The 25233-nt window shown below is 35.1% G+C and overlaps 2 protein-coding genes and 1 pseudogene across 3 annotated transcripts; all 3 read left to right on the top strand.

Annotated features, from left to right (window-relative positions):
• Positions 1-533: 533 nt before the first annotated feature.
• On the top strand, positions 534-4314 carry LOC125858528 (subtilisin-like protease SBT3.4). Its single transcript, XM_049538330.1, has 10 exons — positions 534-626; positions 715-806; positions 889-986; positions 1063-1221; positions 1506-2185; positions 2270-2349; positions 2500-2742; positions 2811-2928; positions 3360-3540; positions 3628-4314. Exons 1-10 carry the CDS (start codon positions 534-536, stop codon positions 4194-4196), a joined length of 2313 nt encoding a protein of 770 aa, XP_049394287.1. The 3' UTR covers positions 4197-4314.
• Positions 4315-10054: 5740 nt separating this feature from the next.
• Positions 10055-17878, top strand: LOC125858732 (subtilisin-like protease SBT3.4; annotated as a pseudogene).
• A 1603-nt stretch (positions 17879-19481) lies between these two features.
• LOC125858510 (subtilisin-like protease SBT3.4) lies at positions 19482-23651 on the top strand. Of its 2 annotated transcripts, none has more exons than XM_049538305.1 (10): positions 19482-19880; positions 20009-20100; positions 20198-20295; positions 20457-20615; positions 20934-21592; positions 21691-21755; positions 21932-22177; positions 22272-22386; positions 22481-22661; positions 22747-23651. In XM_049538305.1, the coding sequence occupies exons 1-10, from the start codon at positions 19719-19721 to the stop codon at positions 23313-23315; spliced, it is 2346 nt and encodes a 781-aa protein (XP_049394262.1). In that variant the 5' UTR covers positions 19482-19718; the 3' UTR covers positions 23316-23651. The 2 variants fall into 2 exon arrangements, with proteins under 2 accessions (XP_049394262.1, XP_049394263.1); XM_049538306.1 differs by having other exon boundaries at positions 19483-19880; positions 22481-22641; positions 22747-22918.
• The last annotated feature ends 1582 nt before the right edge of the window (positions 23652-25233 follow it).

Raw genomic sequence — 25233 nt, 5'->3', positions numbered from 1 at the left:
TTTGGTCTGCCACTAAATACTCATAAATTTCTTAATTCAAATATAAGGTCTAAAACTCGAAATAAAAGTTACTATACAAATATGTCTCTGATATACACATATCAAAGACAATGTATGGTATTTAAAATTAAAATTGTGAAACACAAATACATAGAGGAAAAGGGATGAGAGAAGGAAAGAGGCTGGCGAGCAATTTAAGCAGTTTTAACCGAGGCTGTATCTCAAATACAACCTCTTAGTGAGTGAGTTACATTAATGTATTTTATGAGTAAAACCAGCACTACATTATGTAAATATTGAAATTGTCGGTTATTCGTGGCTATAATGTCGTGGTTTGTAAAAATTCCTCCTAATTTTATGCAATTCATCAGAGAAACTAATTAAGTTAGTACAGTTAATGAGAAAATTACTTGTTCACTTTAAATAATGAAATGTGAAAATACTCAAACCAAACACAGCAGGTGAAGCTACGGAATTATTATAAATAGCGGAGACGGGTGTCAAAAGCTGTTCATCAAAACAACTGCTATAAAATGAACATCAATCACTTTCTTTCATATAAATTGGCTTTCACTGCTCTGCTCCTTCTCTTCAACTTAGGAATTTATGCACATGGCGAATCCAAAGTGAGTACATCAATACTGGTTAATCTGTAATTTCTTTCGTCTCAGGTAAAGCTAATAGTAAAAGAAATGATTGTTAAATACGATATAGGTTCATATTGTTTACATGGGAACAAGACAACATGATGATGCACAACTCACAACATCAGCTCACCATCAAATACTTACTTCTGTCCTCGGAAGGTATAACGTAACTTGAGGAAAAATCAACACATTGATTTCTCTCTTCTCCTCCACAGCTTTATGTTTTCTCCTGATGATGCAGTGAAGAAGCTGCAAGAGATTCAATCATCTACAGTTACAAACATGGTTTCTCTGGCTTCGCTGCCAAGTTAACAAAATCTCAAGCCAAAAAGATTGCGGGTAAAAAACTCTACTTTGAAAAGGTTAAATTTGGCACATAAAAACTTAAGCTTATCCCTCATTGAATTTGTTGCAGAGTTACCTGATGTGGTCCATGTGATTCCAAATCACTTGTACAAGTTACACACAACAAGAAGTTGGGATTACCTTGGCCTGTCCACATCTTCTCCTCCAACAAACCTCCTTCATCAATCCAACATGGGAGATAGCGTCATCATCGGTGTCCTTGATACAGGTTTTCCTCTTTCATTCCAAGTAGAAGGAATAATTGTTGCACAGTCTTGAGTGTGCACAAGTAGTCGCTTAAACTAGAAAGTTGAGCAAGTAGACACATGAGTCCTACGTGACATAGTACATGTAGGATGCATGTGTCTATTTGTTCAACTTTGTACAAGTTTAACTGTCTACTTGTGTATACCTAAAGTTAGAGTGCATAAATGTGAGTCGAGGCCAAGTTAAATAACATATTTATGTATTATGTCATTATTTTTTCACATCTCTAAAATACCCAAAATGCAGGAATATGGCCAGAAAGTGAAGCATACAATGACAAAGGCCTTGGGCCAATTCCTTCAAAATGGAAGGGCCACTGTCAGTCTAGTACAGATTTCGATCCTGCTAAGGCATGCAACAGGAAACTAATTGGAGCAAAATACTTTATAAAAGGTTTAGAAGCAGAGCTGGGAAGGCCAATAATCAAGGATCCTAGTTTTCTTACGAAAGAGTTCGCGTCACCAAGGGATAGAAATGGACATGGCACACACACATCAAGCACCGCAGGTGGCTCCTTTTCACCAAATGCAAGTTACCATGGACTTGCTTATCGCACAGTTAGGGGTGGTGCACCCAAGGCTCGTCTTGCTATGTACAAGGTGTGTTGGGACTGGCCTAGAGGAGGATGTGACTTTGCTGATGTAATTAAGGGTATTGATGAAGCAATTCATGATGGAGTTGATATTTTATCACTATCTCTTGGCACAAACACACCTCAGTTCGCTGCTGTTGATATGCATAGTATTGGTTTTCCATCTTTCCATGCTGTCATGAATGGAATCACAGTCGTTTGTTCGGGGGGAAACGATGGACCAATTCCCCAAACAGTAGACGATACATCACCATGGATAATAACTGTGGCAGCTTCTAGTATTGACAGGTCCTTTCCCACACTCATTACATTAGGCAACAACCGGACTTTCACTGTAAGTTCTCTTTCTTTAACGAAGAAATTATATACTTCAGAAGGAAAAGACCTAGAAGGAATTGTAATTAAATTGTATCTGTAGGGTCAATCCCTGTATACCGGAAAGGAGACTGGTTTTATCAGCATTGTACATCAAGAGAGCTCTGATTTTGAAGATAATCAGTATGTACCTGATGAGATACTGTAATTCATCTTAAAAAAAAAACATATATCTTTCTTATTTATGCCATAACAAGGTCTAATTCTGTGTCTCCATAGGGGATTATTGTTTTTAACCCGAACTTAAATAGCATGAATTTATGGATTTTGAAGCTATTGCGACACCTTAAATACAAATGATACATGGGCGGCTGGAAAAGTGGTGCTTTGCTTCCTGGTTAAAGGAGACGAGAACGATTTAGGAACAGCTCTACAAGTTGTCCAGGTGGTTGGAGGCTTGGGATTGATTGCTGCTAAGAATCCAACCAGAACCCTGGATTATTATGCTTCTGACTTCCCAAGTATTGGAGTAAGTTTCGACATTGGAGCTCAATTACTCGATATCCGATTCTTTTCTTTTTGCCAAGTACAGAGAAATCTTAAATCACATTGTTGGTGCTTAAAACCATCATTAAAATATAATGCAGGAATCCACAAGTAAAGCTGAGTCCTACTAGAACTCATATTGGAAAACCTGTTTCAACACATATTGCATCCTTCTCATCTCGAGGTCCCAATTCTGTTGCCCCCGCCATACTTAAGGTATAAATTTCTAGGTATTACTAAATAGCACACTATGTAGGAACTCATTATTTATAATATTGCATCTATAACAAATACATTAACTATGTCTCAATTCCAAGCTAAGTAAGTTGCAGTTCACTATATCTCCATATTTTTCAACTATATAGATCTTTTTCCTACATTTTACCCTTTTTTTGCCAAGTATTTGTGAATTCCAAGAAATTGTAGGTCTTTCGAGACAACATTTTTCCAAGTAATTTTAGGTCTTCCGCTTCTTAACACCTTCACTCACCATGGTTTTGCACCAACAGACCAATGCATTTGGAAATCGACTTGGCCAGACCAAACCATTCCAAGCGACTTGATCTCATTTTATCATTGATATCACGTGCTACTTGCACCTTCTAAATATCGCACCATATTTCTAAACTTAATCTCTGATGTTACAGCCAGATATAGCAGCTCCAGGAGTCAATATATTGGCTGCTGTTCCTCCTTCAGAAACTCCGTACGAATTTGAATCAGGAACATCCATGGCAGCTCCTCACGTGTCTGGCATTGTTGCGTTGCTCAAGTCCCTGCACCCACATTGGTCTCCAGCTGCTATCAAGTCTGCACTTGTCACAACAGGTCCTTACTCCATGCAGATGTAGTTTGCCATATGTTCTGTTTATCTTTTGGTGCTTCTAAATCAACTTGCCATATTTGTGCATGCAGCATGGCAAACGGACCCTCATTCAGGGGAACCAATTATAGCAGAGGGAAATACAGATAAGATTGCTGATCCGTTTGATTTTGGTGGTGGACTCGTGAATGCAAATGCTGCAAAAGATCCTGGCCTAGTCTATGACATGGGATTCTCGGACTATGTTTTTAGTTATTTGTGCCCAATGGGCTATAACACAAGTGCCATCGGTAGAATCATTAACGGATTTGTTACTTGTGCAAACAAAATGCCTTCCCTTGTTGATTTCAATGTCCCTTCTTTAACAATACCAAGTCTCAGGAAAACAGTTACTGTTAAAAGAACAGTCACCAACGTCGGACCAGTGAACTCCAAATATAAGGCTTTCATTGAGCCTCCACTGGGCATTACCATAAAAGTAAAGCCTGAAACTTTGATATTCAACTCCAGCACCAAGAAAATCTCATTCACTCTCACCATTTCAACCAGTCACAAATACACAACAGGCTATTATTTCGGGAGCTTAACTTGGACTGACGGGGTGCACAAAGTAAGAAGCCCAATATCTGTGAGAACAGAGTTCCCTGAACTTGCTGGTTAAAGTAAAAGATGGATGCAAGAGTTGGTTAATTTATTTCTATGCACTTATGTAATCTAAGTATGAAGCAGTGGTTTCACGATTGAGCTTCTATGCAAGAAAAATATTTTTATCTTTCCTTCACTATATAACCAGTAGAAAAAAGAAGAATCTCCCATATAATGGCTTAAAATATAGATACAGGAACTAATCATATAAATTCTCAGTATTGTAGTCATGTAGACACAACCATTCTCAGTATTGTAGTCATGTAGACACAACCACCATTACCGCCGATTAAATCAATTGTCGTCATCATTAGCGATCATTCCAACTAATCAATACAAATAATTATCATCATTAGTCAACATTTTATATTGCTAACCATCATCATTAGTTATTAATATCATTCCACTACTAATTATTTGTTCACACCAACAACAACCACAGTTAATCACTATTGTCAACCACTATACGATAAGATATTATTCATAACCACCATCATCAGTCAACAACACCATCCTAAATCGACATACAATAGTCATAGTTAGTCATCACCACCGCCAACCATATAAAAAATTTAAAATGTTTTATTGATATAGTATCAAATCAATTTAGTATTTTATTTGAATTGTCTATTTATTATTTTTTAAACAAAGACAATTTTTATGCATTCAGATGTTGAGAAATACACAGTCTTAACTATTTCATATTAAGATCTTAATGCAACATCTTATTATTCAGATTAACATCTTTCAATTTTAATGCACATCTTAATTTTTGTTTTATTTAAACGTATTTATAAAAGAAAAATAACTGAGTTTTCGAAAAATCGATTAAACTTATCGTTTAAGAGAAATCAAATTTTCAAAAGAATAGAGCCGCCACTTAATTTTTTAATAAAAATCAAGAAAAACTTTAAGGTTTTCAAAAGATTTAAACAGATAAAATCAATTGAAAAAGGGTTCGAGTTCAAGTGTACATTCCTAGAAGGGGTTAAGCCCTCGGAATGTCCGCTAACTTGCGGTTGACCGGCAATTTGACTAAAGACGACTTTGACTAATTTTGAGAAAATACTAAGTAAAAGAAGTTTGCTTTTTATTTATTTATTCATTATTATTATTATTATTATTATTATTATTATTATTATTATTATCTTAAGGGAATAGGGCAAAGGGGGATTTTCCCAAAGGGAAATAAATTGAGTGTTGACGAGACTAATTTTAAAATAAGAACTAAGTAATAAAATATATATATACCTTAATTTAAAGAAAAAAAATGAAATGACTATTCTCGGGAATTTAATTAAATTAAACCATAGGATATTCAAAACGTTAGTCAAATACAACAAAATAAATAGGAGCAAAGGGAAGACATATCGAATCTGGGCTTTTGGCCCAAATTCCTAAATTTGCAAAAATAATAATAATAATAACTTTGGGCTTTTGGTCCCCTTTTCCATCTTCATTGATCATGATATACACCAAGTGTATATTCGACGTATACACCATGTATACCGCCAATTCTTGAACTCCCGAACTTGTAATTTTGTCTTAACTCGGTATTTTTACATTTTCCACCTTCATTTTTTCACGTTTTTGCCCTGTATATGATATTTTCTGACCGTATATCGGTGTATACAGCAGGTATATCAGCCTGTTTTTGACCTTTTCGGAGCTTGAAAATTTAATTTTCAGCATGCTCATCCATCTTCAACCTGTATTTTAGTTTCTTGCTGGCTGACTCGATGAACAAGAGTATTGGGCCATAAAGGCCCAATAGGAAAATGCGAGGAAAAGACATGTAATCCATGAGGATTTGGAGGAGTTTTCACATGCGAGAAAAGAAGATAAAATTAGAATGAAATACCTGGCAGCATACAACATTTAAATAGAAATAAAACATGTAATTGAATTATAATATTAAATCAAAGTATGAAGTAACATAATAGAGGAAGTGGTGACACGATGGGCTATAAGCAATAAATAGATAATAAGCATTGGTCAATGCACACTATATGCTTCCAGAAATCCTATTATTATTATTATTATTATTATTATTATTATTAAAAAAAGAAAAAAGAAAAAAAGAAAAGAGGCTAAGCTAACAGGAGGAACACATGATGATGAAATATAAAGCAATTGTAAATACGGATAGGCAAAAAAGAAAAGAATATCCTTGAAGGATGACATTGTTGAACAATAGCACAAAAACGAGGTAAAACACTAAAGCTAAACAACCGTTTTAACCGAATTAAACAACCATTTCAAACCGAATTAAACTCACATCATTAACTTAAAACTAAAATTCTAGGCCAAAAGAATGACCATGGATGTCAACACCACTTTGAGATGCCAAAACCGAACAAATATAGCAAGACAGAGAGAGCGGCCTCGGTTTAAATTCAAACCAAAGATACAATCCTAAAATATAACCCAAAATACTAATGTTGTGGACAACCTTATTACTGACTTTAAGCCCTTTCAAAGAATGCAATGACCAAACCCACAAAATCTGAAAAAATCATGCTAAGAACACTTTAATCAAACTTTTTCAAACTCATTCGCATTATATGAAATGGAGCAGCTGGACAGAGAATTTTGAAAACAAAAATCGCTCAAAATAACTGGATTGCATTAAGGAAAATCACATAGCTATACTAAACACAAAAGGTCAATTTTAGTTTCAAAAGAAAGAGCAAAAACAGGATATTAAGAGCTAACATGAAACCTTAATATAAAACACCACACCTTATCAAAGCTATAATCACACCTCCCAAATCATATTTGCAATAATCGAACAAGAAGATAGAGTGTAGGCAATGATAGGCAACAGAATCAGTTGTTAACATGTAGAGCAACATGATTACTTAAAACTAGCACTAATCACACTCTTATGCAAATAAAATCAGTAATGGGACCAACATAACTGACCACTCAAATATCATTAGAAACTATAATCAAGTTTGTAGAGAAAGGAAGGGTGATACATAAAGAAAACAAGTTGAACAACCCATATTTTCAAAAAGAAAACAAAACAAAAACAGAGAATATGATGAGTATTCAATATACTCCTCATAGAAAACAATACATTAAATTAAATCCGAACCTGATAACATGAATATATCTAGCAATTAAAGGGAGGACTATCATCATTCAGCCCATATTCAAGCATAGTCTAAGTGACATGAACCTTCAAGGAACATAAAGTCGAGAGGAAAGAAATGAAACGAAAACAAGATAGAGACAAGGTTGTTACCTTTTCTGGGCAACGAACTGGAACAGTGACGAGCTGAATCGCACTACTCCACCACACAACACGAAACTTCAAGAACTCCTACGAATGAGCAGAGGAACGAACCCAAAAATAGCGCCAGCCTCTTCTCTATTCAAATGTATTTCGCGTGTATCCTCTATCCCTATTTCATGTTGAACCCTTTGTAAGTTATTTCTTCTATATGTGAGTTGCGGCTGCCCTTAAAAATGAGGAGAAGAGAGCTTTATATAGAGGGAATTTAGGGTTCGAAATCTGGGGGGAAACGGGTGCATTCGAAATTCAAACACCATAAATTTCTTTCACCATTTGGGATAAACATCTTTTTCCTCTGAAATTCGACTCATTCCAGAAGAGGAAATGGGATATGACGGTTGGGATCAATTCCATCGTCCTTGGGGCGCAACGTGTCTCAATCTCGCAGCCCCAAGTACGAAAACACATGCTTTCTGCTTGCTGTTGTGCGTGCCGACGCGTTTGGACTGTTGCTGTGATGTTAGTCGTTGGAATTGGAAGGGAAAGGGGATGGGGTCGGCTGGTACTGCTGTTGTATGTTGTTTCTGGGTTTCTTTGTTGATGAAGGAATTGGGCCGGGTCGGGTAAATGAGGATTGGGCTGGAGCGTGTGGGAGGATTGAGAGTTGTTGGTTGCTATTATATTGGGCTGCTGGAATTTTAAGGGAAGGCCCAAAATTTAGTCTTAAATCCAAGAAAACAAGGTGAGGAAATGGTTAGAATTGCTATTATCGAGAATCAAAATTCTGACCAATCGAAGTTAAAATTTAATCAAATCGAAACTAATTAGTGAATTTGGCCAAAACCCAGACAAGACGAGTTTATAGAAATTAACCAATGAGCTTCTCAATCTTAACGAGATAAAATAATTAATTCAATTGCAAACTAGTGAATTTAAGATTATAACCATAACTTAAACTAAGTTAGTTTAATAGAATACTTACCAAATTTAAAATCTCTTTGAGACGATTTTTGAATATTTAAGAAACACTAATTACACATATAATTATAAAATACTATAAAATCGACTAGAATTACTTAAAGTAACCTCGAGAAATATTTGAATTTTATAAAACTAATTATCCTAGGTCGTTTGAAAATTGAAAAGCTCGTGAATTAATTCCTTATTGGGGAGGGTCAAAATCGGGTGTCAACAATTTTAATGAAAACAAATAAGGTCAAAGACTTTGTTAGAGATTTTAATCATTCGAATCCATTAAGTAATTGTAATATAAGAAAATCAAATGCACTTAATGATTACAATTCAAACCTTCAAACAAACAAATTTAAAATTAATATTTGAATAATTAATATTAGACCTTCATTACATAAAAAAAATGATGGCCAAAATTGGTAGGGCAAATGCTGAATTTAAAAGGAAACATCACACTAAAATCATACAATTTCCTAGGTCTTATCTTACCAATCAAAATGAAGTACCTAACTTTTACTAACTAACAAGCATGAAGAAAATAAGAGCTAGAAAGAACTAAGTATTTTGTTATCACCACAGAGTTTGTAATACACTCCATGATGATATTACAAGTGAGGGGGGAGGGGGGTAAGCCTTATCTTACCAATCGAAATGAAGTACCTAACTTCTACTAACTAACAAGCATGAAAGAAATAAGAGCTAGAAAGAACTAAGTATCTTGTGATCACCACAGAGTTTTGTAATACACTCCATGATGATATAACAAGTGAGGATGCTTAAAAATGTAAAAATATGACAATCAAGAAGAAGGTTGAGTTATCAGCCTCAAACTTTCTATTACGAAAGCATGAATTAAAAAAGATTAATTGCCCATCAAAAGTAACTTAAAGTATTTTTCTTTTGTCTTCTTCTTCAAATCTATCCAACAACACTTGATAATTGATAACAACACTTGATAATTCATATATTTTTTTTGGATTTATTGGATCTCGTTGAACCTATTGATACTGTCATATGGTTCTGTTTTGCCTGTCGCATCCTTGGAACAAACTCCTTAGTCACTTTACCGTTCCAACTATGTTGCCTTCCATGTGTCTTCTTTTTGCTTTTGTTGCTTCCACTTCTTTGTTGTCTAGGTGATATATCCCTGTCCCTAACAACTCTATCAAAGCATATGTCCACCTCTTCCTCATCTTCATCAAGAGCCTCCTCGACCAAATCAATTGTATTTGATGCTAATGCCCTTGATTCATTCTTCTTTGCATTCACACATTTAGGCACAAATACGGGAGCTTCTGGGCTTAATTTGTTATTCATAGCAGGTGGTGAAACCTGCTCTTCTTGGATCAAATCGTTGTCATTCTCTGTTGACCTTATTAGTTGTCCAGATTCACCAAGCGACTCCAAAGATAGGGATGAGATCTTATGAGTCGAGGTATTCAATGTGGCCATGAGTGGCTTAATCGCTGGATTGGATTTGAGTAGCATGACATCTAGATTTTCTTGAATAATCTTAGCTACCTCAGGATTAGAAAGATATAATGTTGGAGCCATAATATTAACATCTTTTTTGTTAGCCTTCAATAGGTCTCTTGAGGCATTACTAATATCTTGCTTCTTCTCACTGTCTTGAAAATTTCCAGTCGCACCCTGTCCACTACATGGAAAATTATTTTGACTAGTTGGGAAAAGGGTCCGACTACTATTTGAATTTTTGTGTGCAACCAATATACAATTTTTAGTTGCAATCTTGTTTCAACTTGCAAAACATGCTGCCAAGAATTTTCAACATCAGTTGTATCCATTAGTTTTTGTTCTAAATCAACTCGCGACGCATCAACTCCAACTCTTAGGGGTCGTTTGGTATGGTTACATAGTAAGGACAACTCAGGAAATTCATTATTTGTCTCACTGAGAATTTAATAGTATCAGAAATGATTGTTAAATGTAGGTTCATATCGTTTACATGGGAAGAAGGCAACACGATGATGTTGAACTCGCAACATCAGCTCACCATCAATTACTTACTTCAGTACTGGGAAGGTAACCAAAGGAACGATCAACATATTAATCTTCTCTTCTTTGCTCTGCTCTTATCTCCTCTACACTCTAATTAATATGCGCAGACTATTTAATTCATAACTTAATGTTTTCTCCTGATGCAGTCAAAAAGCTGCAAGAGATTCAATCATTTATAGTTATAATTAAACATGGTTTCTCTGGCTTTGCAGCCAGGTTAGCGAAATCTCAAGCCAAAAAGATTGCAGGTAAATTGTAGTAGTACTTTGCAATCTCTCTCCCAAGCTGGTGAAGTAGGACTTCCGAAAAAGTTTGAACGTGACATACTTGTTGGTTAAATTTGGCACATAAAAGCTTAACACTATAGTTCAGTTGGAATCAGGTGATACTTCCATGCTATCCCTCATTGAATTTGTTGCAGAGTTACCTGATGTGGTCCATGTGGTTCCTAATCATTTGTTCAAATTGCACACAACAAGAAGTTGGGATTACCTTGGCCCTTCCGAATCTTCTCCTCCAACTAACCTTCTTCATTATGCCAACATGGGTGACGGTATCATCATAGAAGTCCTTGATACAGGTTTTCCTCTTTTATTAATCCATTCATAAAGACAAGAATTTCTAGAACGAGATAAGCTTACTGCATAAAACAACATATCCAGTATAATCCCACTTTTGGGGTGGGTCTGGGAGAGGTAGAATGTATGCAGAACTTACTTCCACCTCAGGTAGAGGAAAAGGTTACTGTACAGTCAGTGTAAAAGTACAAAATTGTTTGTTATGTTTTCAAAACTCTAAAGTACCTACTGATGACTCAAAATACAGGAATATGGCCAAAAGTGAAGCATTCAATGACAAAGGCCTAGGGCAAATCCCTTCAAGATGGAAGGGCCATTGTCAGTCTAGTGAAAAATTTGATCCAGCTAAGGCATGTAACAGGAAACTAATTGGAGCAAAGTACTATCTAAAGGATTTTGAAGCAGAGGCTGGACGGCCAGTTATCAAGGATCATGATTGTCTCAAATTTGAGCTTGCGTCACCAAGGGATAGAGATGGACATGGCACCCACACATCAAGCACTGCTGGTGGCTTGTTCGCACCCAATGCAAGTTTCCAAGGACTTGGTTATGGTACAGTTAAGGGTGGTGCACCCAAGGCTCGGATTGCTATGTACAAAGTGTGCTGCAATTGGCTTAAAGGAGGATGTACCTTTGCTGATACAATGATGGCTATTGATGAAGCAATTCATGATGGAGTTGATAGTTTTTTTATATCCCTTGGCTTAGAAATACCTCTGTACGCTGATGTTGATATGCGCAATGGCATTGCTTTGGCATCCTTCCATGCTGTCATTAAGGGGATTACAGTTATTGGTTCAGGAGGAAACGAAGGGCCATATCCCCAAACTGTAGTGAATATATCCCCATGGATCCTAACTGTGGCAGCTTCAAGTATTGATAGGTCATTTCCCACATTCATTACATTAGGCAACAATCAGACTTTTTCTGTAAGTTCTCTTATCATACTTGAAAAGAAAAAGAAAACAAACGTTATTATCTGTAGGGTCAATCCATGTATACTGGAAAGGAGACTGCTTTTATCAGCATTGCACATCCAGAAAGCTCTGAGCTTGGAGATACACGGTATGTTTCTAATAAATTAGCTACTATAAGTTATCAACAGATATCCAAATTAACCAGCCCCATTTTTCTTGTTAAACTTTTTCCATCTCCGACAGTCATTTCTGTGTCTTCAAAGGGGTCTTTTATAACTTTATTGTTGCAAGCTAAATTAGCATGAATTCATGGATTTTGAAGCTTTTGCAACAACTTGAATACAAATGATACATGGGCGGCTGGAAAAGTAGTGCTTTGCTTCCTTGTTAAAGGAGATGAGTTGTAGTTGCCATTTACTCGACAAGTTGTCCAGGAGGTTGGAAGCTTGGGATTGATTGTTGCTAAGAACCCAACCAGAGCTCTGTACTATTTAGCGTCTGGCTTTCCAAGTATTGAAGTTAATTTTGATGTTGGAGCTCAATTACTCGATTACATCAGATACTCCAGGTAATGAAAATATCTGATTCTTTTCCTTTTTGCTATAGAGAAATCTTAAATTACTTCTCTTGGTGCTTATAACCATTAGTTAAGAAATAATTCAGGAAAGCACAATTAAAGCTGAGTCCTGCCACAACTCATGTTGGGAAACCTGTTTCAACACATCTTGCGTCCTTCTCATCCCGAGGTCCCAATTCTGTTGCCCCTGCCATACTTAAAAGTAAGACTTTATTATACATCTCGCACACTATGTAGCACTTATTAATTGTGATATTGCATCACATTTCTAAATTATAGTGTCTGATGTTACAGCCAGATATAGCTGCTCCAGGAGTCAATATATTGGCTGCTTTTGCTCCAGCAGAAATTCCGTACGAGTTTGATTCAGGAACGTCCATGGCAGCTCCTCACATTTCTGGCATTGTCGCATTGCTCAAGTCCCTGCACGTCTCCAGCTGCTATCAAGTCTGCACTAGTCACAGCAGGTCCTTAGAAAAATCTCATTTCTCCAACAAGCTTCAAAATTAATTTGCCTCGAAAAGTATCTAATGCTTGAATTAATTGATGTGCATGCAGCATGGCTAACGGACCCTCATTCTGGGGAACCAATTATAGCTAAGGGCAATCCAAATAAGATTGCTGATCCATTTGATTTCGGTGGTGGACTCGTGAATGCAAATGCTGCAAAAGATCCTGGCATAGTCTATGCTATGGGAACCTTTGACTACATTCTTTATTTGTGCTCAATGGGCTATAACAATAGAGCCATCAGTATGCTCATTGATCAAGCTGCATTTTGTCNAGTCACAGCAGGTCCTTAGAAAATCTCATTTCTCCAACAAGATTCAAAATTAATTTGCCTCGAAAATTATCTAATGTTTGAATTAATTGATGTGCATGTAGCATGGCTAACGGACCCTCATTCTGGGGAACCAATTATAGCTAAGGGCAATCCAAATAAGATTGCTGATCCATTTGATTTCGGTGGTGGACTCGTGAATGCAAATGCTGCAAAAGATCCTGGCCTAGTCTATGATATGGGAACCTTTGACTACATTCTTTATTTGTGTTGACACCCAATTTTGACCCTCCCCAATATAAATTAATCATCGAGCTTCCTAAATTCTAAACGATTTGAAATAATTGGCATTATAAAATTCAAAATAATTTTCAAGTCATTTTAAGTAGTTTTGTCATTTTTATAAATTTCAAAATAATAAATATGATATTTTATATAATTATGTGTCTGATTAGTATATTTTATGAATGTTCGAAAATTGTCTCAAAACGATTTTAGTTTTATTTAAATATTTGGCTATTTGGTTTAAATTAATTAATAACTTATATTTGGAGTTAACTAGTTTATAATTAAGTTAATTATTATATAATTATGTGTCTAATTAGTATATTTTATAAATATTTGAAAATCATATCAAAAGATTTTTATTTCTTTTAGCTAAGTGTTTTACTGACTTAGTTTAATTTAAATCATAATTACGATTTTGAATTAATTAGTTCATGTTTAAATTAATTATATTATTATCAAGTTAATTATTTTATTTCGTTAAGAGTAAGAAGTTCATTAATTAATTAATATTAAATTCATCTTATTTATTTATTTATTTATATTTTTCGGCCACATTCTCCAAGTAAATCTGATTTGGTTAATTTTGTAATCCTAATCGATTATAATTACAATTCTTTTGACCAAATCCTCAATTCAAAACCTAGCCATTTATTACAACTCTAACCCTTTTCCCACCTTGCATCCAATTCTTTTAAAGACCAAAGTTAGGCCAACCTTTAGCCCAACTTCAGTCAGCCCATATCCACTCTGACCCAGCCCAAAGCAAAGAAAACTATGCCCCATATAATTACAATACATACATCAAATAGACAACACCAAATGGACCCCACCCATATACCCTTTGTTCTTCTTTTTCTTCCAGCAAAAACCAAGCGACGTGAATAGCAGAGCAATACACGGAAAGCAATCGACGACGTCAATCCAAATAGACGGAAAGCGATTCACGGCGTCTATGTAAAGCACATGTAATTTTGTCCTTGTAGCAGGCGGCAGACAAGTTTTTCTTCCATTCCCTCTTCCGGAATGAGTAAAAACCTCAAGAGAATAGGTGTTTATCCGAATTGGTGCAAGAAATTTATGGCGTTTGAATTTCGAATTCCCACCCGAATTCATCCGTTTTCCCCCCTATTTGGAACCCTAATTTCTCCCCTATAAAGACTTTACCTTCTTTACTGTGAAGGGGGGGCCGAAAATTTGGAGTTAGGGAACATATTAGGAAAAAAGGTTGGAAAAATAGAGAAATCAGCTTGGATTAGGAGACCATACTGTGAGCTACTAGCTATACATAGATGTATACAAATATTTAGGGAATAGATTTTGAGGTTATAGAGATTGGGAATCAAATTTCTGCTCCCGTTTGACTCTGCTCTGTTCATCGAGGTTCTCGGAGTCGTATTTCAACCGTGGTGAAGTCGTCAACTCTTCTTCTTGTTCTAGTTCGCTGCCCCGAAAAAGGTATACTTCCTCACCTGCTTTATTAGTTCTCTTGCGTGTTTCATCATCAGCCTACTGTTGGAGTAGTTAATTTGGCTTAATGTTTCTTTGTTTCGTTTGAAATTTCAGTTTTCCAATCTTAGTATAGTTAAGATTTTTTTTTCTAATGATAATACATGATTTTCCTTTGCCCTCTTTTACCTGAATGTGATTTGGATATATGCATGTGAAGTGTTGAGATGTTGTTGGGTTTAGCTTTTTCATCAATGTGATGAGAATGTGACCATAGCTCGGGCTGCGGCCTTTGTGTTCTTTTTATTGTAATGGATTCTTGTTAATACTAGATTGTGTATATAGTCTTTGTTCCCGCTTAGCCAGATTGATGTATGTATCATTTTGATTTGAACTTATGGTATTATGCTCATAACCCCGCTATCTTTATGTGTCGATTTAACCAAGGTTATCCCTACTTTTATTTTTTATTTTTTAGAAATTCATCTTCCCGTCTTTGCCTAATTTGAAAAACATCCATCATGAGTATAACTTGTTGCTTAACTTAGTTGTTTACTGGGTATTTGCTCAACATCTTTTTTCTTTCTCTATGAAACGTTATTTTTATGCCTATTTGTGCCCGTGTGTAGCATGGAATAATGTTTCTACGATTAGTTATTTGGAGGCGACTATTTTCTTCCTTTGATTAAGATGATTTAGTTGGCTATTGCCTCCAATATTTTGACCCTCTAGTATAACAAGCTGTCCTCTCGGGTCCCCCATGGATAAAATTTAGTTCTGTTATTGCTTGAAGTGGAATATTTGTCTAATATGCAGCATGCTTTCCCTCTCTTCCTATTTTGAGCTATGTTGGTTGCTTATTACTTAATTATCATGGTGTAATCTATTCTTATTTTGTCCATGTGTAGCCTCTATTTTTGTTGTTTTATTCAGTGATAGCTTTTCTTGAATATCATGCCTTTGAACAAAGTATAATCACTTCCTTATTTATATTTTAAAGTTATTCAAGAAGTGTCCCTGTAGCATTTTGATTGGTTTGTTTCAATTCTTATTTATTTAGGATTATTGTGATCTATTATCTTTAGAAAGCATGTTTTGGAGTTATGGTCTTTCCTTTAATCCTTGACATGTGATTTATAACGACCCATAATGTAACCTTTTTTTTTTTGGTTAAAAAGCTTGTTCTATACTTGTTTGCTTGCATGAAGATCAATAACTCTCCTTATTCAATTTTTCTTATTTGTTCCATGATTTCTAATTTTCTTATCCTCATTTTCGTTGCATGTGAAATGCTATCCAAGTCTATTTTGGACTCTACCCTTCCATATCCTTGAGTCGTTTGGAGTCATCCTCATATATTCGATGAAAAGAAGCTGAAACAGGTCCCCGGAAGTCCAAAAGCAAGTTGTATCACGTTGGGTACAGAGGAATATGCAAAATATATGCATTTATACAATGATATACAGGTTGAATGCGGAAATACTAGACATAAATTCGAAATACAGGTGCTGGAAGTTGAAGTGGGTTGTATACATTTGGTATACGGCTCGAGATACAATAAATGGGGCCGATATACGAGTTGTATGCACTGATATACAACTTGTGTATACAAAAAACGGGAATTGATTTCAAGGTCCAAAAATCAGAATCTTTGGCCCAATGTTTCTGGGCAATAATAGGCCCAAACTTGAATATTCCTTTCTCCCTTTTATTATTTTATTATATTTGACTAACACTTTGATTATCTTATGATTTAACTTAATTGAATTCCTCAAGAATGGTCATTTCATTTTCGAATTAAAGTATATATATATATTATTACTTTTTACTTTAATATTTTTCTTGTTGACATTTTATGATCCATTCCCCTTTAGTTCATTCCCCTAAAAATAAATAAGAAATGATAAAAATAACAGTAGTAAAAAAACTAAAAATAAAAAAAATAAGTTAGAATAAATGAGCTCTTTTTACTTAATTTAGATTTCAAAAAAAAAATAAAATAATTAATTGAAGTAAATTAGTTCTTTTACTTTGTTAAACTTTCCAAATTAGTCAAAGTCGTGAGTTCTTTACTTAGTTAAATTCTAAAAATTATTAGTTAAAATAAAGTGAGTCATTTTACTTAGTTAAATTTTAAAATTAGTCAAAATTATTTTGTCAAATCGTCGGTCAACCGCTAGTTAGCGGGCATTCCGAGGGCCTAATACCTTCTCGGAATGTACATTTGAACTCGAACCCTTTTTCAATTGATTTCATCTGTTTAAATCTTTTGAAAACCTTAAGTTTTTTCTTGATTTTTACTAAAAAATTAAGTGGCGACTCTGTTCTTTTGGAAATTCGATTTCGCTTAAACCATAAGTTTAATCGGTTTTCGAAGACTCAGTCATTTTTTCCTTTATATATATTTTTAAATAAAACAATTTGTGCTCAAAGGGCTATAACAATAGAGCCATCAGTATGCTCATTGATCAAGCTGCATTTTGTCCAATCAAGAGGCCTTCAATTCTTGAAGTTAATCTTCCTTTTGTAACCATACCGAGTCTCAAGAAAACAGTTACAGTTAGAAGAACCGTCACCAACTTCGGACCAGTGAATTCCAAATATAAAGCCATCATTGAGCCTCCATTGGGCATTACCATAAAAGTAAATCCTGAAACTTTGATATTCAACTCTAGCACCAGGAAAATCTCATTTACTCTCACCATTTCAACCAGTCACAAATACACCACAGACCATTATTTCGTGAGCTTAACTTGGACTGACGGTCTGCACCGAGTAAGAAGTCCTATATCTGTGAGAAACGAGTTTCCAGAACTTGTTGGCTAGAGTAAACGATGGATGCAAGAGTTTGTTAATTTATCTCAATGCACGTGTGTAATCTAAGTGAGTATGTACCAGTGGATTCTTGACTGAAGTTCTCTGCAAGATAAATCTTCTTATCTTCCCTTTACTATAACTTCATAGTAAAAGAAGAATCTCCCTTACAATGACTCGATGAGTTCAAAAATAGAACAACTTTTATAAATTATCACAGTAGACTAAAACACTAGACCAACTAAAGGGTAATACCAATTAGGCAAGAGAACACAATAAAATCAGGAGTGTTAAAACTTTCTTAATCACTCAATTCAAGCTTATAATCAAAATGGGTCATACTTTTCGCCCTTTAAGTAAATTTTCCCATCATTGACGCAGTCAGGAACTCCAGTTTCTGGGGGGAGACCAGACTATGGTGATTTGTCAGGATTTCTAAGTAAAATTCGAGCATTCGCCATGATTTCGTATTTGATATTAGTCAAGAGTCAAGACTATCCTTAATAGCAAATTATGTTGATTTGTCAGGATTTTGGTCTAGTCTTGACACATCACCATCATTTATTCAGCATTTGTGGCTGAAATTCTGGTATCTATCCGGGGATCCATCAGGATTTGTGGCTAAATTTTGGTATCTATCTGGCTATCCATCAAGATTTGTGGCTAAATCCTGCGGATACGCATAACATGTGGTGTAGAAATTCACCAACTTGTTTCTACTTCAAAATTGATCCAAATGACTTCGAATTTTAACAGCAACCCAACAATTTTCAATTGTTGGATTCAACCAAAACCGTCAAAATTAACCCATTTTGTCTTCTTCAAAAAATTTTGTTGTTTTATTAAAGATAGACGACAATATAGGCTGAATGAAACATTACCCACTCAATATCAACCACAAATAAACAACGGAAGGAGAAAAATATGAGAAGAAGAACAGAAATTCTGGCGGAAATCCTTTTCTTACTAAGGTTAAAAATTGAACACTGACTCTTAGGAAATCTGTCCCAAGTAAATCCCTATAATTATTATTAATTCAATTCATTTTAATCTGCTCGAATTAAGCTCAACTCAACATATCTCACCCCTAGTTGAAGCTCTAAACAATAGATCTTGTTTTGGCAGGAAGAGTTCGAAAAGCTAGACAAGATGTGATAGAACTTTTGTAAGCTAATAAAAAAAAATCAAAGATTAGACAAGTGAACTTTCGTAAACTAATTAATGATGATAGAAACATAGAACATTGTCGAAATATGATCAATCAGACTATTGCTGCATGGGGCACCCCTAGCTTGACATACAAGACAGTGTGAACTTCAAGTTAACCAATAATATAATCACACATTGCCCCGCCACTTTTGGCACCACATACTAATAATGGAGGAAGTATCTAATTTCATTTTTATAAGGGAATTCTAGTTAATCTGCAATTTATTTTGGCTATAATTTCACAATATTCAGGCAACTTTGGTATAGCGTATAGCCCGCTTAGTGTGTCTGGCTGCTTTTATAGTACAAAATACAGAAGCTATTTTTATAGAGCAATTTGCATCAGTAAAACCAGTCACAAGTTGCAGCTATACAAATAATTAATGAAATGATTCCACTGTTTAATAAGTACCATATATAATTCAAACATGATTACATTTCAAACATTATTTAATGCGTTTCATAATCAGCAGATTCTCCAATCCCATCTTACTCTTATAATTTATTGCATGTATTATATTACCACATGCTAAAGAACCCCTTTGTGCTTGGTGCTTTTTAGCATTTGTTCTTGGCCACGGAATAATTAAGCCAACTTTTCGTGATGCCTCTATCTTTTGGATCATGACACCAAGAAGAAGACATCATGATCAGATCCTAAATCGCACGATTTCCATCTATAAATGGTTATAAATAATGGATATCAATCTGCAACAATTATGTCTCTGTTTAACTAGTCATATATACCACATAATGAGTATCAGCCACTTTCTTCAATATAAATTGGCTTTTACTGTTCTACTCCTTTTCTTGAACTTGTCGGACTTCTTAGGAATTCAAGCAAATACTGAAAGCAAAGTGAGTAGATATTACAACAACCTATTCTGCAATTTCTTTTATGTTTACATATTGAACACAACTCAGGAAAATTCACTATTTCGTTTCACTGTAAAACTAATAGTATGAGTAATGATTGCTAAATATAGGTTCATATCGTTTACATGGGAAGAAGGCAACATGATGATATTGAACTCATAACATCAGCTCACCATCAAATACTTACTTTTGTACTGGGAAGGTAACTGAGGAAAGATCAACAAATTGGTTTTCTCTTCTCTCCGAACTAGTATGTGCAGACTATTTAGTTCACAACTTTATGTTTTATCCTGATGCAGTCCAGAAGCTGCAAGAGATTCAATAATCTATAGTTATAAGCATGGTTTCTCCGGCTTTGCAGCCAGGTTAACAAAATCTCAAGCCAAAAAGATTGCAGGTAAAATGTAGTAGTACTTTGCAATATCTCTCTCAAGCTGGTAAAGTAGGACTTCAAAAAAAGTTTGAAGATGACATACTTGTTGGTTAAATTGGGCACGCTATAGTTCAATTGGAATCGCGTGATATTTCCATGTTGTCCCCTCATTGAATTTGTTGCAGAGTTACCTGATGTGGTCCATGTGATTCCAAATCACTTGTACAAGTTACACACAACAAGAAGTTGGGATTACCTTGGCCTGTCCACATCTTCTCCTCCAACAAACCTCTTTCATGAAGCCAACATGGGAGATGGCGTCATCATTGGTGTTCTTGATACAGGTTTTCCTCTTTCCTTTCCTGATTCTTTGTGTGGGTCAAATGGAAAAACAATCATTTGATAAATGCATTCATAGAGGCAAGAATTTCTATTAGAAGGAATAATTGCTGCAGTCTTAAGTACGTAATGATGCACAAGGTGATCACTTGTTATAATTTCACAACTCTAAAATGTTATGATGTCCCATATCGGTAGAGGAATGGGAATTTGGTCTCCTTATATGGACTTGGACAAACCTCTCCTCATGAGCTAGCTTTTGGGATTGAATTAGGCCCATTTGCCATATCTTTACATAAAATACCTACTCACTCAAACTACAGGAATATGGCCAGAAAGTGAAGCGTTCAATGACAAAGGCCTTGGGCCAATCCCTTCAAAATGGAAGGGTCACTGTCAGTCTGGTACAGATTTTGATCCAGCTAAGGCATGCAATAAGAAACTAATTGGAGCGAAATACTTTCTAAAAGGTTTTGAAGCAGAGCTTGGAAGGCAATTTCTTAAGAATGAGTTCGCGTCACCAAGGGATGGAAATGGACACGGCACACACACATCAAGCACCGCGGCTGGATCCTTTGCACCAAATGCAAGTTACCATGGACTTGCTTATGGGACAGTTAGGGGTGGGGCACCCAAAGCTCGAATTGCTATGTACAAGGTGTGTTGGGACAGTGGAGTATGTAACTCTGCTGATATAATAAAGGGCATTGATGAAGCAATTAATGATGGAGTTGATGTTTTATCCATATCCATAGGCTTAACCACACCTCAGTACGCTGATGTTGATATGCGCAATGGCATTGCTTTTGCATCCTATCATGCTGTCGGCAGGGGAATTACAGTTGTTTGTTCAGGTGGAAATGAAGGTCCAATTGCCCAAACAGTAGATGATACATCACCATGGATAATAACTGTAGCAGCTTCAAGTATTGATAGGTCCTTTCCCACACTCATTACATTAGGCAACAACCGGACTTTCGTTGTAAGTTCTCTTAATTAAATATATTTATATGTATTATGTATAGCATAACAATGAATACCCAAAAAGATTTGTTTTGATAATGCTATAATTATTTGTAGGGTCAATCCCTGTATACTGGAAAGGAGACTAATTTTATCAACATTGTTTATCCAGAAAGAAAATGGTATGTTCCTAATAAGATGTTGTACATAATTCGTCAACAAGGAATCAAATCAAACAGACCTTTTTTTCTTTGTTTATGTCATTTTTGAGGGCTAAATGTGTATTTCTTTAAAGGAGTTTCTTTTAATAAAACTTGATTGATGCAAGCTAAAAGGCACAAATTAATGGATTTTGAAGCTACTGCGACAAGTTAAATGCAAATGATACGTGGGCGACTGGAAATGTGGTGCTTTGCTTCCTCGTTCAAGGGGATGACTTACTACTATCAACAACTCAAGAAGTATTACAGGAGGTTGGCGGCTTGGGATTGATTGTTGCTAAGAACCCAACCACAGACTTGAATATTTACGCATCTGATTTCCCAAGTATTGGAGTAAGTTTTGATGTTGGAGCTCAATTACTCGATTACATAAGATACGCCAGGTAAACGAAGATGTCTGATTCTTTTCATTTTACTATAGAGAAATATTAAATTACTTCATTAGCTGTTTAAAACCACTGTTAAGAAATAATGTAGGAAGCCACAAGTTAAGTTGAGTGCTCCAAAAACTCATGTTGGGATACCTGTTTCAACTCATATTGCATCCTTCTCATCTCGAGGTCCTAATTCTGTTGCCCCTGCAATACTTAAGGTATGACTTTACTATGCATTGGCTACATCTAGTAAATAGAAACGCAATAGTATATGAATTATTCATTCTAAATTAATGTTTGATAATGTTGCAGCCGGATATAGCAGCTCCAGGAGTCAATATATTGGCTGCTGTTCCTCCTGAAGAAACTCCGTACGAGTTTGATTCAGGAACATCCATGGCAGCTCCTCACATTTCTGGCATTGCCGCGTTGCTTAAGTCCTTGCACCCACATTGGTCTCCAGCTGCTATCAAGTCTGCACTTGTTACAACAGGTCTTTTACAAGATCTTGTTTAATTTGCCATTTGCTTTGTTTATCTTTTGGTGCTTCTAATCAACTTGTCATATTGTACATGCAGCATGGCAAACGGACCCTCATTCTGGAGAACCAATTATAGCTAAGGGAAATACAGATAAAATTGCTGATCCATTTGATTTCGGTGGTGGACTCGTGAATGCAAATGGCGCAAATGATCCTGGCCTAGTTTATGATATGGGAGAGTCTGACTATGTTTTTAATTATTTATGCCCTATGGGCTATAACACAAGTGCCATCAGTAGAATCACTAACAGATTTGTTACTTGTGCAAACAAAATGCCTTCGATTCTTGATTTCAATCTTCCTTCTTTAACAATACCAAGTCTCAAAAAAACAGTTACTGTTAAGAGAACCGTCACCAATGTTGGACCAGTGAACTCTCAATATAAGGCTATCATCGAGCCTCCACTGGGCATTACCATTAAAGTAATGCCTGAAGCTTTGATATTCAACTCCAGCATCGAGAAAATCTCTTTCACTCTTACTATTTCAACCACTCACAAATACAACACAGGTTATAATTTCGGGAGCTTAACTTGGACTGACGGGGTGCACAGAGTAAGAAGCCCTATATCTGTGAGAACAGAGTTCCCTGAACTTGCTGGCTAATTTATTTTAAAGCACTTATGTAATCCAAGCATGAAGCAGTGGCTTCATGATTGAGCTTCTAAGCAAGAACTTCTTCGTAGTGGCTCCCTTACATGCCTCATTTCAGAGGGAACCATATCCCAATTCCATTCATTTAATATCCCTTTGGTGTTATTGACATAACAGATGTCATTTTTAGTCTATCTCTTTCTATTTCTTTTTCTATATATGGAAAGTTCAAAAATCGTCATATAATAATCCAGAAATTGCAATAGAAAAGAACTAAGGGAGGTTTGTGATGATTTTTCAATCTTTTCTACTAGGTAATCTAGTATTCTTATGCATGAAGATAATCAATTCCATCGTTGTGGTCAGACTCTATTATGGATTAGTTCACTCTTGCTTTTCCCTTACCTTCTATTATATGAGTATTTATATTATACTTTACTTTTACTGATTTAGTGATTAATTAGTTATTTTCTTTTACCAATAAAAACTACTCTTATTTGCCCTTTACCGTAAAGTGTCTTTTTGCAATTTTTCGTATAGTTTTTTATATCAGTAACTTTATCTAATTTAATTTAGTCATTTAACTTTGAATATTCGTCAAAATAAGTATAAAAACTACTCTTATTTTATTTCAGACTATTGTTTTCAAAAGACTAAATTCTTTCTCTTTCCTCTCTCATGATTTTAAAACCTTATTATCTCCGCATTTTCTTCCCATCAAATATAATTAAACCAATCAAAGGAAGGCTGAATTTAAAAGATGTCTCTATTGTCAACATCATTTCTCTAATTTCCAACTAAAATAGGAGAAAAAGTTGGCTCAAAATAAAATACTATCTATCTTTTCCCCCCTTCAACTCCTTTGAAAACAATGAAACAGATATTTTTGTTCGTTCCCTTCCCTACTATTCAATATTAGTTAGGTCGCAAATAAGTTGAATTTCTGCCTAGTTCCATCCTTTCATTAAATTTTCCAATGAAAACACATTCACATACTAATGCCGAAAATAGTATTAATTCCCAACCAAATACAATGATTTGAGCCATTCTTAATTTTCGAGAGAATTGATTTCATAGGTCACTTATAAATTGTGGCCTTTTTACAACAAATATTCATTTTTACACATATGAGATCTGGTCAAAACTCAAAAGATGTTATTTCCTCTTAATTCTCTAATTGGATATTTTGGTGACGTTTGGTTACAAGTATAAGCAAAAATAATCCAAATTCCTACCGTTTCATATTTTATGTCATGAGCAAATCGTTTATTTTAATTAGCTTGAGGAAATGAGTTAAAGCAAGGTTTATTATAAAAATTTTGTTGAAATAGAAAATTATTTGACCGTACACGTGACAAGCATAGAGAAAACTACCGTAAACCTTTGAACGCTAAAGACTTGTTAAGAACGTCGAACAATAAGCTCCTGGACCAGCCTAATTCGATTTCTTTTTTAGGCTAAACAAAAGGGAAGAATAAAACTTGTAATATCTTATTATAATATCAAAATGTTCTTTCAACTCAACAGGGCCTTATTTTAAGGTCATGATCTTTGTACCAAAGGAGTTAACAAATTCACCTAACCACGTGTTATTTTTTTTTTTTGCCTAACCACGTTTGTATGTATAGATATTTATATAAGCCTCATAAAACAAAGTCAAGTAACTTCAGGTAAAAAAGAAAAATGACTCCGCTCGAAGGAATAGGTGGAGAAATTTTATGTTATATCTGGTAATTTCTTATACTATCCAAATTAGATTCGATGAATGAATGTAGGAATGCTAGTAATTAGAAAATAGGTGGAGAAATTTTATGTTATATCTGGTAATTCCTTAAAATATCCAAATTGGATTTGATGAATGAATGTAGGGATGCTAGTAATTAGGAAATGAGATATTTTAATAAAAAAATATTTTATTCTCATTTAGGTT

Source organism: Solanum stenotomum, chromosome 3, assembly GCF_019186545.1.
Source record: "Solanum stenotomum isolate F172 chromosome 3, ASM1918654v1, whole genome shotgun sequence".
Classification (NCBI taxonomy): domain Eukaryota; kingdom Viridiplantae; phylum Streptophyta; class Magnoliopsida; order Solanales; family Solanaceae; genus Solanum; species Solanum stenotomum.
Note: the sequence above shows the minus strand (reverse complement) of the source record. Positions and strands in the feature narration are given on the sequence as shown.

Excerpts from the sequence above, each read along its gene's own strand:
- LOC125858528 (XM_049538330.1), top strand. The coding sequence starts at position 534 with ATGAACATCAATCACTTTCTTTCATATAAATTGGCTTTCACTGCTCTG. Across the intron at positions 627-714 it reads ATGCACATGGCGAATCCAAA|GTTCATATTGTTTACATGGG; the intron begins GTGAGTACATCA and ends AATACGATATAG. Across the intron at positions 2,743-2,810 it reads CTCGATATCCGATTCTTTTC|CAGGAATCCACAAGTAAAGC; the intron begins TTTTTGCCAAGT and ends TAAAATATAATG.
- LOC125858510 (XM_049538305.1), top strand. The coding sequence starts at position 19,719 with ATGGATATCAATCTGCAACAATTATGTCTCTGTTTAACTAGTCATATA. Across the intron at positions 20,101-20,197 it reads CTTACTTTTGTACTGGGAAG|TCCAGAAGCTGCAAGAGATT; the intron begins GTAACTGAGGAA and ends ATCCTGATGCAG. Across the intron at positions 20,616-20,933 it reads CATTGGTGTTCTTGATACAG|GAATATGGCCAGAAAGTGAA; the intron begins GTTTTCCTCTTT and ends CTCAAACTACAG.